Source organism: Mus caroli, chromosome 5 (assembly GCF_900094665.2).
Source record: "Mus caroli chromosome 5, CAROLI_EIJ_v1.1, whole genome shotgun sequence".
In the NCBI taxonomy this organism is placed as follows: Eukaryota; Metazoa; Chordata; class Mammalia; order Rodentia; family Muridae; genus Mus; species Mus caroli.
Genome location: NC_034574.1, coordinates 96,318,346 through 96,335,564, shown reverse-complemented (window position 1 = coordinate 96,335,564; position 17,219 = coordinate 96,318,346). Strand labels below are relative to the sequence as shown.

The 17,219-nt window shown below is 41.3% G+C and overlaps 1 protein-coding gene across 1 annotated transcript in view; it reads right to left on the bottom strand.

The window, feature by feature from the left end:
- Nucleotides 1-17,219, bottom strand: part of Ptpn13 (protein tyrosine phosphatase non-receptor type 13) — a 176,285-nt gene that overhangs the window by 99,827 nt on the left and 59,239 nt on the right. The window contains exons 4-6 of the mRNA XM_021162112.2: nt 13,980-14,045; nt 10,607-10,792; nt 8,103-8,190 (exon numbers count right to left, since the gene is read on the bottom strand). Of these exons, the coding sequence (XP_021017771.1) occupies nt 8,103-8,190; nt 10,607-10,792; nt 13,980-14,045 (340 nt within the window). The remainder of the gene's footprint in view (nt 1-8,102; nt 8,191-10,606; nt 10,793-13,979; nt 14,046-17,219) is intronic.

Below are 17,219 nucleotides of genomic sequence, written 5' to 3'. Positions count from 1 at the left end.
TCTAAGCTGGAACGCTGTAAGTATGGCCATGTCACAGATATTTAGAGGTAAGTGAAATTTTTACACAAACCACATCCTGAAACTAATGAATTTAAGGTAATTGTATGGACTTAATAGAAGAGAATCTCATAGAAGATGAAAAAAAATGTATATAATAAAAAAAAAAAAAAAAAAAAAGAACTGAGAGGATCGGGGATCCCAAGCCACACATGAATGCAGCCGTCCTCATTCTTTCTGGTCACCCTGACTCTAGGCAAGCAAACAAATTTTGGAAAATTTGAGCAGGGTACAGACACCACAAATTCATGCTCAGCCACTGCGTTCCCTTGATAACATGTGCTAACAGTAAACTCACTTTCTACAGTGAGTCCACTTTTCCTCTTCTTCAGATGCCCACTTTCACTGTCACTGAACTGGTGACCCCCCATCACTTCCCACCAAGGCAACAGCACCTTCCCGAGGCTCTGAGCCTCCTCATCCTCCTGTGGCTCTGGCTACCCACCCACCCACGTACAGATACTTTCCTTGCCTCAAAGCATGGTGCTTCCAAGCAGTGGAGGCCAGGCCCCAGCATGTAATCTGAGTTTCCCTCACTGTTTACTTTACCAAATGTGTTTGTTCTTGCTTAACTTCTCTGCTGTGCACACACGATGCCAGGATCTCTCCCCTTTTATTGAGCTGTTCCCATTAAGACAGAAATACCATCTAATTTTTCTCAGATGGCAAACCAAACCAAGACAGACTCCTCCCATCACCACACTTCTCCTGACCACGCTCTTCCAGTGCCTTACTTTCCGTTCACTATTTCCCACTGCTTGGGTCAGCATCCAGCCTCGGCAGCCCTACTTGCACATCACTAGTGGCTTCCCTACCTGCTTAGGCTGCTTAACCTGCTCTTGATTTTTCCTAATCCTTTAATGGGTTTCCTCGAGTGTCAGGTTCAGAACTACTCCCACACCCCACTTAGTTGTAGGTTTTCCTTAGAGATTTTTATTAATGATCCTTTAAATAACATCTTTTTGATAAGTGGGATTTTAAAACTCCCAAACTTAAAATTTCTTAAGGTGAGGGTGTGTCTGTGCCCAGCCCCAACTGACACATCTACAGAGCAATCCTTAAATGTAAGGATCAGGGAACATATCATAGAAATGGGGGCAGAGGCACTGTAAGTGCCAAGAACCAGGGTGCTCGTGCTGGGCTAGGCAGTCCTTAGACATTATAAAAATACTCCCATGAACTCCCAACTATGCGGTTGCCTGACCAATAGTGGCCTCCTGACAATACTGGTTGACATGCCAACATGGACAGAAGGAAATTTCACAAATCCTGTCCCAAGATGAAGAACTCTAGGTTGTCAATGGCTGATGAGGGAGGGAAGGATCAGCTTCCTCCAGTGACAGGATCCCAATAAACTGTGGTCAGTCCTGGACACACATAAAGATGGCCAGTGCTAAAGGGACTCAGCAGACTGTGCGAGAGCACACACACACGTAGCTGGATACACGCCACAGTCACCACAGTAGAAGAGGCCAGGAATTCGGGGTGGAAAGGCAGGAGTGACGCAGGCCAAACGGTCACGTGTGAAGTTCTCAAATAAAACTAGACACACATTCGTACAAATAAAATACAAATATATATATATATATATATATATATATATATATATAACAACAAGAAAATATACAGGAAAAATAAAACAATCTACTTAAAAGATTATCACAGTTTTGTTCTGTTTCTACAGATATGCAATTCATTCTTCAAGTTTTCAAGTCCTATCTGATGATAATCACGGACTTAAAAGTTTCGCACAGCAATTACTTATAAAAGATGATCTCAGTTCATAATTGAAGTCTAGCTGGAGACCAATGGGACCACAGAAAAAGACAGTCTAAGAAGAAAGAAAGATGAGGAGAGGAGACAGACCTGAGGAAGCTGGGCTAACAAGGTGGGAAGCCAGCATGAGATCCGTGTCACAAATGACCTAAATTCAAAAGACTGAGTTATAAAGTTTACAAAAATGTTAAAGTGGGGGGATCTTTGTAATAAGTCATCTAATGCAAAAGTCTAAGAGTTATAAAGGTATGTCACAGAAATGTTAAAGCAGGAAGAACCCACTGGGGGAGGAGGAGGAGGAGAAGAAGAAAGCTGAGTGGTTGTTGTTGCCATGCTTGGCCTGTGACTGGTTTTATTGACATTTGGAATGAAAAGGAGACATGTCCTTGGGTAGGGATGGAAACAGCACATGGTAAAAGCAGATGGAGGTTGGCCCAAACACATTATCTTTTAAACTAAAATTTTAAACCAATATTTTTAAACCAACTGCTCCTATCTGGCCAGATTATCATCACACTCTGTCATAGCCTGTCACTCTGAGTCACACTCTGTCATGCTAATGATGTTCTTGCTGTCTTCAAATACACAATCAGACACATAAGCGCCTAATTTACCCATTGCAGGATGAAAAGTTATTTTTCATAAAAGATGGTTCTTTATATAAAAACAAGATATGGTATAAAATAACAATTCTGAAAAACTGCAAATCTCACTAAATAAAGTAAGGATATAGTATAGCCGCATAATTGCTTTACGTTGTTAAGGCACTAGGGAAAAATCCACTAATCTAGTAACCTTATGGGTGAGAAGAAACATGGCATGCATGCCAGGCTTCTTAGATGCTCAAGTCTGCTGGCCAAAGAGCATGTGCGGGTAACAGCAGCAGCACCTGCTCATCTGTACTTGAGACTAAACAAAACGTACACCAGGTGACTGCTTTCCCAATATTGCTAACAAGCGTGCATGCTACTTATTTTACACAGTTAGCAATAAATACCATTGCACTCTCCAAGGAAGCATGGCAGCCCTGCCACTGGGGCAGTTCCTCAGCCCGAGGCAGCAGAGCACAGCAGACCTGCCTGTATTAATGAGCACATTGTCTCACTATAAAGATGATCCCTTATACTGTATAACTGTGCATATGTGTACTCCCGGGCAGAACAATACGCGACTGCCTTATTGGTTTCATATTTACAATTCCTTATGAAATAGCTTTGGAGAGAGTGGTGGTCAAGTGAATTGATTTTAAAACTTACAATCCAGCTTAGGCGGCATCGTTGAGCAGAAAGACTACTATTGAGAGGCTCTGATTTTAAGTCACCCACAAGCTTGTGCCAGCCAGTCAGTTTCCATGTCTTTCCTTTCTTCCCTCTACAACACGAGGGTATGATTTAACATTGTCTGCTTTACAGAGGACAGGATCAGTGAGCTAACCCACCTGAACTTTCTGAGCTCTTCTCAACAACAGCAGAGTAAATTAGATTTTCTTTCTCCTTTCTGTTTCTGCCTTGTTTCCCTGGGGGCATGATTACCTACCAAGAGGGGATTTATAACTTCTTTTGAGAGAAATGATGAGACCAGAGATCAGAAGGTCCCCATAAAAGTCTTAGACCTTTTCTTTAATAGAGTGCCACGCTATTCCCAGTAGGATAAAAGGCGACTGTTAGGTCTCTCAGGAGGCTCTGATCTCCGTTCATGGACACGGATCATCACCAATCACAAGCATCCAGTTTTACCATGAAGACACAAATGCTTTCCTTCTGGAGACGGCACAGTTTGCTCAAATCCAAACAGGGAGGAATGAACATCGAGTGAAGAGCTACAAATAAAAGACTTAAGAACATCAGGGCAGAAGTGGCAAGCCCTTTAATCCAGAACACAAGAGGCAGAGGCAGGTGAATAGCTTGAATTAGAAGCCAGACTTCCACAGAACAAGATCCAGGACAGACAGGGCTACACAGAGAAACCTTGTCTTGAAAAAGAAACAAACAAACAAACAAAAAGATTTTATGAATTTAAAAAGTCTTCACGGAGTGTACCACATTTATTTCAATTAAACTGTTAAAAATTTCTTCGTCTCTCCTTAAAAATGTGCTCAAGTCCACAGAGAGAAGAAACAGGGGTATCCACACTCCCGGGTTTCTGAAGCCATGATGCTGACCTACCTACCTGATGGTGGTATGTATAGGTGTCCCCTAAAATAAAGCTTGGCAAGAATCATTCATGTGTGTGCGTGTGTGTCTATGTGTGTAGAGGGAAACCATGCAATCAGTAATGACAGCATTAAGAACCATAGGGGATGACAGCCCACAAATTTAGACGTTTACTTTTGTGACTTATCTCAGAAGATGCATGAGCCACCCTCCAAGGTCGTCCACTCATACTTGACACAGCAAATGGTAGTAACTTAGCAATCACACAACAGATCCTGGCATTATCCCTGAACTAGCTGGCTTCTTTCAACCTGCCCTCTGTATCTCTCTGCCCGTACGTCTCACTGCATTCTTTATTGAACACTGTGATCTGGATCCTAATACTCTGACGCTACTACCTACCCATGGACACTGCCAATGGGTAAACAATGAGGAGAATGCTTCACTGGCAATGTGGGGCTCAGGCTACTTGGCTCCTAGTAACCGGGGTGTGAGCTAGCCTGCTGCAATGGAACATCAGCATCCTAGAAGAATATCTATGGTGATTACTTATTTAATGTATATGAATACTCTATCTGCATGTACACCTGCATGTCAGAAGAGGAGATCTTGTTACAGATGGTCATGAGCCACCATGTAGGTGCTGGGAATTGAACTCAGGACCTCTGAAAGAACATCTGGTATCTTCATAATCACTGAGCCATCTATCCAGCCCCAGAATTCTATTCTTTAACAGCTAACTTTTTTTCTAGTCTTAAGCTTCTGAATTAGTACATGACAACTGGATGCTAATTGCTACTCTTCATGGAGGCCTTAATGAAAAAACAACTCAAAAGGACTCCTGTACAGTATCATTACTATCATGCAAGCACTGGCTAGGAACACAGGATTCCTCCTCCTTATACTTCACCAAAAAGGGTGTAATTGGAGGAAATGCTTGATTCTTTTACTACTCCAAAAAAAAACAAAAAACAAAAAAAACAAAAAAAAACAAAAAGAAAAAATTCAGTTTCACCTGAGTGGCACATTGTTAATTCTTTACAAAATCTCTTCAGTTTAAAGGGAGGAGAGATTGTGAACCAACTATAAATGATTTCTATTAGTTTGTAAATCATGAGCACTCCTTCATCACCTGTTTTGAAACAGTCCATGACTCCAATCCTAAAGAATATTAGAATTGTCATTGCCTCGTTTTAGAATAAAATTAAAGCCATAAATTAAAAGGGATTAAAATTTATTCTCAAACAACTTACAATGCTTTTACTGTTACAGTAAGAAAAGGATCAGAGTATGGCGAGATGGCTCAATGGTTAAGAGCACTGGCTGCTCTTCCAGAGGACCCTGGTTCAATTCCCAGCATCCATAGGGCAGCTCACAATCATCTGTAACTCTAGTTCCAGGGCATCTGATTCCACCATACACACATTTGTGCAGACAAGACACAAATGCACATAAAAATGACAAAAAGAAAATTATTAAAGAAAAAGTCAGGTAATATAGGCCAAGACGGCGAGGCGCTCTGCTTTGATTTTATCTCGTGTATCACCCAATCAGTGAACTAACCAGGAGTCCCATATATTCATGGAAACATTAAAAAGCTGGATTATAAAAAAAGGATTCTACTATATTTCACTGACTAACATTTTGATACAATTCCTTCTCATGCTCACACAGTCAAAAGATATTCACTGAACATTTACACAACCTATCGCACTTAATATATCAATGGGTTTTCCCTATGTCCAGAGAAATAAACTTACATAATTTCTTATTTAAAAACACGTAATAAATTGCTAGTTAGGATATGCCTGCAGAGTAGACATAGATTCAATTCAGTCTCTAGTTGTTACTTCTGAAATGACCATGTAACAGTTGAACACTAAAACACTAAAACACTGAAACACTAAAAATTCTGAATCACTGAAGGTAATTAAATGCATTATATTAACAGTTCACAGTCATTAAGACTTCACACACAAGCTGGGCGTGGTGGTTCACGCCTTTAATCCCAACACTTGGGAGGCAGAGGCAGGCGGATTTCTGAGTTCGAGGCCAGCCTGGTCTACAGAGTGAGTTCCAGGACAGGCAGGGCTACACAGAGAAACCCTGTCTCAAAGAACAAAAAAACAAAACAAAACAAAAAAAAAAGACTTCACACACTAAATGTGGCAATGGCAGGGTCATTTTTTTTTACCCCCAATAGATCCTTGATTGGTATGAACTAGAACAAAAATATCACATCATTCTTGCAAGAACCCAGAACATCTAAAAGAATTAATTATTAATATATAAAATTATATTTATTAGTAACACAGAGACATTAACTGTACAGCACGACCATGTAACCAGCAGGAGTGGCGAATAGTGGGACACTCCAGGAAGGCTGGGGACAGATCAGGACACAGAAGGGAAGAGGTGTAGAAGGCATGAGGGAGGGGACCAGAGGGGGAGAACATTCAAGGGGGAGAGTGGGGGAGAGAGGGAAGAAGAGTGGAAAGACAGAAAACAAGGTTGCCAATCTCATGTCTCGTTATTTCAATGCTCAGTCAGTGTGAGTCCCGGGAAAATGAGTGACTATAGACTGCTACTGACATTCATAAATAATTTCCCATAATTGTTCTGTCCAAAAAAAGAGAGTGGCTGAAACTGATGGATCCTTTGCACCAATGAACATACATTATCATAGTGTAAATCCTGATACAGTACAAAGAGAAGCAGACTTTTAGCCACAGTGTGTCACACATCCAAGGGACATGAGGACTTGAAAGAAGGAATTAAAAATAACTGCTATCAAAAATTCTAATATCTAACTTAAGACAAACCTCACTTTGTACTTTTATTCACATATAAATAATATATATTAAGAAAGAATCCTCTGGTATCTTGAAATGAAAGTTAAAATACTTTTTCAGAAACTATAACCATCTTTATTTATAGCAAGGAAAGCAAAATACCAAAATGTCCATTTAACCAACTAGAGCATGGCAGACAATCCCCACAAAACAGACATCTGACCAACCAGAGCACAGCACAGAGTCCCCACAAAACACACAGACATCTGACCAACCAGAGCACAGCACAGAGTCCCCACAAAACAGACATCTGACCAACCAGAGCACAGCACAGAGTCCCCACAAAACACACAGACATCGAACCAACCAGAACACAGCAGAGCCCCCACAAAACACACGGACATCCAACCAGAGCACAGCACAGAATTCCCATAAAGCCTATGTACTGCTCTTATTGACTTCAGGAGAAACAGGACCCTGGTTTGGAGTACATAGTTTTTGCTGAAGAAGTTTCTGAACTCTGCAAACAGTACAGATAAACAAGGGTCTATACATCAATTTGACAAGAAAGGCTTCTCACAGGTTTCTTTTTTTGCTGTTGTGTTGTGTTTTGTTTTAAATAAGATAGATAAATGTTGGTTGTCTGTTAAAAATTAGAAATGCTAATTTTCTAATCTAGTTTATACAATTACATACATTAGAACATATTTGGGTATACTTGTTTTTATTTTTTTCTTTGTACAAAATATTCTTGCTAACGTTTATGTTATCATTATTTTCAATAACTCCTGATAAGTAAAAAGAAAATAACAAATGTAATTTACAAAATAAACTATGGCAGTATTTGACAAGCGCAAGGTCTGGAATACTTCCTCATGGAATCAATTCAGTGGCTCCTGCCTATTGTTAGAAGGGAGCTAAAACAGAGGACAGCAGAGGGCAGGAAGAACGATGCTGCTTTCTGGAGCTTTTCCTGCATGGGTCTTGATGCTTATAAATACGTGTATGTGCTCATCTGGTCATGCTGTAAAATCTAACCTTAATATAAATGGCCCTGATGAAGTAGACAGTGGTCCTGATCAAAGGGCCTTGGGAAGGGCAGAAGCACATGTGGGATTGTGGCAGTGAACGTTTTACATAACTGCAGTGTTTGTTTATGGCTGTGCCTGATGTGTTTCTCCATCCCGGGTTTCCTCTCTGCATCCTTGGACCCTCATGAACCACAGTCACAATTGATTGATCAGGTTTCTAAGGCAGGCAAGCATACTTCCAAGGACAAGAGACAGGCATTAAGGCCTAGCACCGCTCTACCACACTCTCTTACCTGTGGGTAATCCTTTTCCTCTCAGTCGGTCTCGAATGGCCTGGCTCCGGTCAGGTTTTTGTTCACTGCTACGGGAAAGCGGATCCGTCTGTACACAGGTAATCAAAAATCAAGTTTGATAAAATAATCCTTTGGGGGGAGAGTGGGAGTGGGGGGTCAGTGACTGTCCACAGAATAGCACATTTCCCAACCTTCAGGGTTTAGTAGCAAGTAAGGAGACCCCACATCTGACTGTAATCTCTATGGCTTGGGTAAGGCTTATATGCACCAGGACTGGCCAGTCTATCTTCAGAAAGTTACAAGGCCACAAAACACAGAGCGAGCTGTACCTGGGGACTCAAGATTAAAAGTGGCTCCAAAAGCAGTAACTGCGGCCTTCTGTTTTCCTCGTTCTGATAACTACTTTCATCTCTCAACTGAGACTTACATAATTTTAAGGCTACAATAATTTGTATAATAAAACTTTCTCTGGTTGCAGCTATATGTTGAGAATACTAGTTTAAATTATTTCAGAAGTAATTTCGTAGATACTGCTTGCATAATTAGATAGTCTGCTAAATCTTTAAACCGGGTATGCTGTCAAGTGACAATTTAAACTGATGCATTATGGAATCCTCTATAACAACATGTTTCAGTGGTCTGAAATTTCAATGCCTTAAACCATACTTATAGAAAGTAAGCCATGTCAAATTAGGTCAAACTCCATATTATATAGGATGAAAGTTAGAACACTGGCTTACTTAGATGAGAAAAACAGGATAAATACAGATTAAAGTTGATGAGAACAATGATGCTAAAAGTGTAGTTCAAAGGCATGTGCCTTCGCCTGCATCTGTGCACACACATTTTAATATTTATTACTGAAGTTTGCGAATAGATAAAAATTCTATTAGCATATTCACAGCTCAAAGAAATTTATTTCATATTTGAAAGAAGATTTAAAAGGAAGTATTTCCGAAATGATGCTGTCCTTGAATGACATAACTAGTCAGTCATACTACACCGATAGAAACAGGAACACAGTGAATACTATAGATAATGTGAATCCCTGCTTTGAGGCCGCTATCAGTAACAACTGCCATTTAGCGACCAGTTATGCCAGGCCCTGAACAGTGCATTATCAACACCGTACCTAATTCTCAAAGCAACCCGGTATATTATCAACGCCATACCCGGTGTAGTGCACACCACTCTTACTGCCGTAGCTGTTATAGACGCTTGGAAGTGGCAGCACTGTGTGAGTGCCTGACAGCAGCTCTGTCACCTTCACAATGCCTGGTGACATGGATGGATGCTGTTTAGTAATAACCATAGCTCTTACAGTTAGTCAAAATTAGGATCAAAGCACTGAAGACTAGAGGATCCAAGGCGCTTGAGCTGGCTTGCTGACTGGCTCACGGCTGACTCATCTTAAGTAAGTCCTTTGACCATCACAGTGCCCACTGGAGGCAGGAACAGCAAGGCCCTGTGGTCAGAGATGTGCAGCTTCTGACTGTGTCTTTACTATATATCACAGCACAGTTTTAGTAGCTTTAGTTCTGCTTCCAAAAGGGACATCGGGGCATAAAATGGGAGCAGCCGGAGCAAGAGAACTCCATCCATCAGCCCCACTGCAACCCCCCCAGCCCCAACAGAGCATCGCTAAAGTTTAGTTCACAATGTGACCAGGAGACCTCTGAGCCTATTTCTTACCATATGGCAAAGCATGTGGAATATGTATATACTCAGAATTAAGAGGAAACCAGGAAGAACACCACGTGACAGAACAAGACTGTATCCCACATGGAGAAGGGACAAGCATTGGATGAAGGCCAGCACGCAGCAGGAGTGGGTAAGAGTGTGTGTGTGTGTGTGTGTGTGTGTGTGTACCTATCAGAAAGCCACAGAAAGTGACAGACCCAGCCAGAGAGAACAGGACAGCACAACTGGAGGGAAGAAGAGCAGAGGTTGGATCATTAGATACAGGTTTTATTCTCCAGTTCTTTTCATTCTGGATGAGAGAGAATGGTGATGTTCAAATGTCAGGAAGCAGCAGACCATGGATTCTTTCACACCAGAGGATGATAGGAAGGTTGAGAAGTTCTCGGGGGACCCTGACAGATGAGGGCAAGAAAGAAGTCTGGGAACAGTAGGTCGGGTAAGTGTTTCTGAAATCACTCTGGGTGAATGCATTCCCTCAAGATGCTTACAGTGCTGTGCTCAGAGATCTCTGGGGAGGCTCAGAGGAGGAAAGTAGGGGTGGACAGAACTGTTACCCTTCTACAATCTTTTCTAGAATAAAGATCTTTAAAAAGAGGTTTCTGTATAACACGGAGGTCTAATTAACTGCATAGAATTCTAAATTTTAAAGTATTTTTTGTAGTAAACAATCAACATTAAAACAATAAGTCCCAATTTTTAATTCTCTATCTTGAAAAACTGTACTGTACATGTAGAGAGAAGTTGTGATATTGCTGACTTTCAAGTATGACTATGCTTACATGTTACAACTGTAGCTTACTTACCCCAGAAATATTTCCCAGAACCAGCTTTACCAACTGTTTCACATAAGAAAATGAAGGCGCACAGTTGCTGTTCCTGATGTGGGCACTGCAAGCATCCAGGACGGTCCGAACCGACACCCGAGCATAAATACCATCCTCACACATGCCCAGCAGGATGCTATTAAGATGATCCCCCAGCTTGATGGGCTGAAATGAAAGCAAAGGCCATGTTAATAAACATAGATAAAAGGCCTTTATGGGATCTCAGGAACACAGCGAATGTTCACAGGAATGAATTCTTTTCTATTGGCAATTATGTCTCGCTGATGTGTTTAATTCAAAAGCTATAAGAGAAGGAAGTCAACATGTTTTCCTAGACATAAAATGTAACAACAACAACAACAACAAAAATGCTGTTGATTTTATAATGAAGAAGTGTGGGTTTTTTCTATTTTGTTAGTTCATTTGTTTGACAGTGTCTCACTGAATAGCCCTGGCTGACCTGGATCTCTCTATATAGACCAGGCTGGTCTTGAACTCACAGAGATTCCTGCCTCACCTCCCACATGCTGGAGTTAAAAAGTGTGTGCCGCCATGTCTGCCAAAAGTGGAATCCTTGTTAAGAAATAAGGACAGCATTTCAATATTCACTGTCCAATAAATCTTCTGTCTATAATTTGGGATTTGAATGATGGAAGATTCCAGATGCTGAGGTAACTCGAGAGCAGTTAATCGCAATGCTCAGTACTCAGATGAAACAAGTCAGACTGTGACATCATTTGTTAGTTAAAAGGATTTTTAAGTTACTACAGCTAGTGGCCCATAAGCATAAAGAAGGATGGTCAGCATCACGATTCATGAAGAAACACAAAACAGACACAGGAGGGGACTTCTGGGCTGGGGTGCAACGCACTGGCTGTCTGCTTGCTCAGTACGTGTGAAGTCCTAGGCTCAATTCTCCAATACCCTGAGAATGTATTTAATAAATTAAAATATAATAACATTACATACTGGCCAGCCACTGTGGATGCATTTGGTCTAACCAATGGCTTCACGTGACACCACATTCACTGAGGTATCACTTTCCCCTCATGTTGCAGTAAATTCAATTTCCTTTAAAAACCTACTCTTGGGCTCTAATCAGACATCCAACCTTGGATTTTCCATTTCCCCTAACACAATATTCATTACATTATATTGTCATTATCTATTTAGCTATCTGTATCTTCCAGTAGATTTCACAGGTATGGCCTATCAGTAGGTCTAAAGTCTAGTGTTTTGTCTGATAAAAAATTTACTTATTAAATACTTTGACATTGTCTTAGTCAGGGTTTCTATTCCTGTACAAACATCATGACCAAGAAGCAAGTTGGGGAGGAAAGGGTTTATTCGGCTTACACTTCCATGCTGCTGTTCATCACCAAAGGAAGTCAGGACTGGAACTCAGACAGGTCAGGGAGCAGGAGCTGATACAGAGGCCATGGAGGGATGTTCTTTACTGGCTTGCCTCCCCTGGCTTGCTCAGCCTACTCTCTTATAGAACCCAAGACTCAGGGATGGTCCCACCCACAAGGGGTCTTTCCCCCTTGATCACTAATTGAGAAAATGCCTTACAGTTGGATCTCATGGAGGCATTTCCTCAACTGAAGCTCCTTTCTCTGTGATAACTCCAGCTGTGTCAAGTTGACACACAAAACCAGCCAGTACAGACATTAATGCCAAAGTATTACTAAAATGGTAAGGCTTTATGATCATAAAGTATAACTTTATATTACCCCTCTAATTTTTTATTATTTATATTGAATTTATTTCTAGTTATTAAAAAAGAACATAAAATGTACTTGTAGACTGCTCCATTTTACATGATAGTTATGTTGCATGACAAATAACATCGTTTTCTCCAGTAACAAGTGATTTTCTCATTTATATTTACAGAATTAAAACTAAGGAAAGAAAGAAAATATACAAAAATTTCCAAGAGGTAAATTAGATTGAGCTATGTTGAATAATATCATTTATCTCATGAATTTTAAGATGTATAAATTGTGGATTAAAAGCTATTCAAATACTAAAAGTATTTAAATTAATTAAAAGTATTTAACTCATCTGATATTCAATAAATGCAACTGCTTTTGTTTTTTATTTCTAGTACTGAGGCTAGAACCCGGGACCTTACACACAGGAGGCAAGTACTCTATCAACTGAGCTATATATATCTCCAGCCCCTGTTTTTTATTTCTAAATCACTAAAATAAACCCATCTTTTCATTCCTCCTCTTCTTCATCCTTTTGTATGTGCTCACAGGTACATAGGTATATGTACAGATATGCATACATATAAGTGTACACGTGGAGGCCAGAGGCTGACACTGGGTTCTTCCACTATCCTTTTCCACACGGCCGTTTGAGTCAGGGTCTCTCACCAAAACTGCAGCATACCCACTAGTCATCTGGCAGACCAGTGAGCCCTAGGACTATGCCTCTGCATCCCCCAGGCACCAGTGTTACAAATATGCTTGGTCATGCTCCGCTTTTGTGTGTGACAGAGATCCCAAGATAGGCTGCCATGCATGTTCATGGGGCAAGTAAGTTACATCTGAGCCGCCTCCCAGGCCTAAATGACATGCTAAATGTTAAAAAGAGTTGTTTTGAATGCTTTCATTCCTGATTTCTATTATGCTTATATTGAGACTCCAGGAAGCAGAATTATTTTAGAACAGAAATGCTAAAACTGGCCTAATGATGTCCCCAGAGTAAGGGTCTGAGAGCTAACCTCAGGTGTGTGCCTGCTATTGCGGGGGCAACTGAAGTAGGATTCTGACATTCCAAGTGCACAAAATTATCCAAGTTCCCACAGCCTTAACGGGCTGAAACAGGAATAGAGCCCCTGCTTTCCCTACCACGAGCCGAATGGCACAGAGGCGCCATCTCTGCTATAATAGGTCGAGTCAATGGGGGTGATATCTCTGCTGTGGCAGGCTGACTGGGATAGAGGTGGCATCTCCCGGAACACACTGGTACAGAACTGCTACTTCACTACTGTCAGTGCAAGACTGACTCATCGGACATTTAGATCCTACATCGATAGGTGGTGAGAAATTAAGTATTCTAACATTAGAATCCTTCTGGCAGAGCCTGTCTCCATCTCACAGGCTCAGGCACGGACAGTGACCTGGGCAGTGACTGCCCCAGTCCTTAGGACAGCTTTAAAGTGATTTCACGAGCACTCACTGTTAGTTCACTCTGACCCTGCCAGTGCATATATAAGCAATCAGTATGAAACGCCCGTTCGCCTGGCGGCATGCAGGAGGATACACATAATCACACTGAAGAGCGTTTTTAAGGGTATAGATATGTATCAGTATAAAAACATCACACATGTGAAATGACTTACCTGGCTTTGAGGTACTTCATGGTCAGCCCCCCAATACAATGTCATTCCAAGAGAATAAATATGGATCTGGGAAGAGAATTTTTACAGAAGTCACTTTATAGCAAAATAAAAAAAATTAACAAGTATACTTTTTTTTTTGCTCCAAAGAAAGTATAACATGTAATTTGAGAAAAATCATTTTACATATCTTACATAAAAGCATTGGAGAGATTAAAATAAGAAATCAGAGTGGCCCTGATTAGACTAGATGCGCCATCCGCATCAGCAGTCCAGTCTCCGTGCAATGAGTAATCATGCTGCTTGCTTTTCCTTAGGTTTTTATGCAAACGTAAAAAACTGTGAACGTATGTTCCTAATCCTTCTTCTACATGACATTTACAATGAGTCAGGCCTTGCCTCCTTAATTTACCAGCAGAGATATGTCTATGTTAACTGTTGGAGAGCTTATCCTTTATTGTACTGTCTATTGCAGTTTTAATATAAAGATTTTCCAAACTTTTGATATGTGTTTCAGCAAACATTTTTTATATGCAGACATTTCTCTTAAGTTGATTCCAAAATTATGTGGAAGCTACACCTGTAGAAAACTTTCAATACACACCACGCACACACACACATATACATACCACACACACACACACACACACACACACACTCACACACACACACACAATGTGCACACCCTGACCAAATGAATGAGTGGCATTTTCTTATAAATTAGTTTTATCATTTTTACTTCAACTAGTGACACAGAAGTCTCCATATAGGATTTAGATTTTTGCCAGTGTGAAAGTTATGGGAAAATCTAATTGGAGGATTGATTAGCTTATTTGTGGGTTTGGGAGAGAAGAGAGGAGGAGGTCACTGGTTTAAAGACAATCTAGTGTGGTGTTGGCATGTGCCCTGTGGGGAACACTAGAAAGGCTGAAGAGGAGGGGGCACTGGGATCCTCCTGATCCTGCCGGCAGGAGGTGGCCTGTGGAGTCTCTGCAGGAGGCAGAGACTATAGGAGCTTACATAGATGCAATGGTGAATGGGACCTTAAGAAAGGCCGGCCTGCCCACCAGCCTACCTGCCTGCCCGCCTGCCTGTGTGTTCTGCTGCTGCTGTTGCTGCCCTTAGCTTTCCAATACAGTACAAATCACCAACTGCCCAGGGAGCTTCCAATACACAGTACATAGTGTCCTGAGAACTTCTGGGCTGTAACCTAAACAGTGGCTGCTGAAGCCAACAGATCTGTGTCCTGAGCAGTTACGAAGTGTCTCTGCATCCCAGTGCACAGATGCCCCTTATTAGAGATCTAGTAAGTCTGCTTTCTAATAAATACACACTTATTAGAAACACACACCATTAGATTGATTTTTATTATTTCTGTTGTTCAGAGAGTCTTACCTAACACCATGTGAGGGTTTTCTGGTGGGTTGTTTTTTCTTGGGGAAAGGGGGCGAGTACTTCAGCTTTTTCTTATTTTATTGCCTGTATTTTATTTGGTTCCTGTTTTTAATCTTTGTTTTTAAATTCTATAAGATGTCGTTAATTCTCTTTAGAAATAGGTAGGAGAAAAATCTATGTACAAATACAATGTTTTTACTTGACTAGGCCACAGCACTTCCATCTGACTTGTTACATTGCCACCTAAAGTTGTTCCCAGCTTATAAGAAAAAAGTTTCCATTTTTAAGTATTTCCAATACTTCCACTTTTCTTAACTCTAAATTATCTCTAATACCTGTTCAGCTCTCTCTGACTGACCCCCACCTCGACTCTACAGGCAATTCTAGGCTCCCTTCCCTCCTGCCTGCCTGTGTGCACTGGAACCTAACACTGCAGCACCTCGTCGAGCCTCTGCTTTTCTCTTTTCTTTTTCCGTTCTATCTTGTGCTTGTTGACCAAACTTTTCTTAAGCACTGTTCATCTTACCAAAAATGGTGTGTGTTTGTCAATTAAAGTTCTGCCCACTGGTGATAAGCCAGAGATGATGTTTTCACCGTGTAAATCATTTTATACAGGATGACACGATCTCCCTTGGACAACAATTAATTTCATCTGCATCTTAAGTAAAGTGGTTAGCTGATACTCGTGCCACAGTCAGCCTGTCCTACACATCTATCTGTAGGAGCACAATCTCAGCTATTAGCACAGGACATTGAGTATACATTCAATTATATTATAACTCTGCTGAGTTCAATTAAATGAGTGGGAGATTCAGGGCAGCACTGTGTGGTCCATTCACAAAGACCAACTCTTCCACTTCTGACTTTCCTGTCAGCTGTAGCTCTGTGTGTAGGGCTGAGGCCTCCACGACTTTTTCTCGCCCACGTTAACATGACCATTGGTGCCCTCCTTGTTCAGCTCATGTTTAGGGAGTTGTGCTGGTGGGATTTTACAGGTGTAGATTCTAACATTACTAGAAGACATGATTTCTCAACAAACCCCTGATCTTCTCTAGCTCTTACAATCTCTACAACTTCTCCTCAGCAAAGTTCCCTGAGTCTACCACCCACCAGAGGTAGTGGAAAAGAAAGGTTATTAGGATATGGGGGAAGTGGACTTGTTTAGAAATGGTTCTTTGGAGCAAATCCCATTTGTGCTGTCAGAAATTTAGCAGTTTAGTTCACAAGTCAGCAGGGGAAGCTCAATCCACGTGCAAACACTTCACGAGTATACCAGCAGTCCAGTTTAGTAGTGTCATGACAGCAGCGGCAACAGCAAGACCTAGGAGAAATAGTCAGGCCTCAGCCAAATAGGCATGAATCAGTGGGAGGAATTAGGACCACCAGGGATGCCATGAGAAGTTCTTGGCTGTGCCTCTCTGAACAAAGCAAAGATTAGCAAAGACAAGAGACCAAGCAGTGTTGCAAAGCTATCCCTATAAGCACACATCCGTCACAATCTGTTGAGTTCTATTTATGCTCCTTCCAAACATGGTGTGTCCTACATGGGTCTTGCCTCACTACGTGTCTTGCCTCAGCATGTGAGTCTATACCAGCTGACATCGCTCTGTCAACTGGGCCAGGGCACCACCACAAGTCTTTTGGGTGCATTTCTCTCTGTGGAGTCATGACAAATGGAGCACAGTATCACATGGAAGGTGAACTAATACATGTGTGTCATTAGCAAGGAATCCTTCATCATGCATTTCACGTGTGTACTGGCTAGTTTTGTGTCAACTTGACACAAGCTGGAATTATTACAGAATAAGGAGCTTCAGTTGGGGAAATGCCTCCATGAGATCCAGCTGT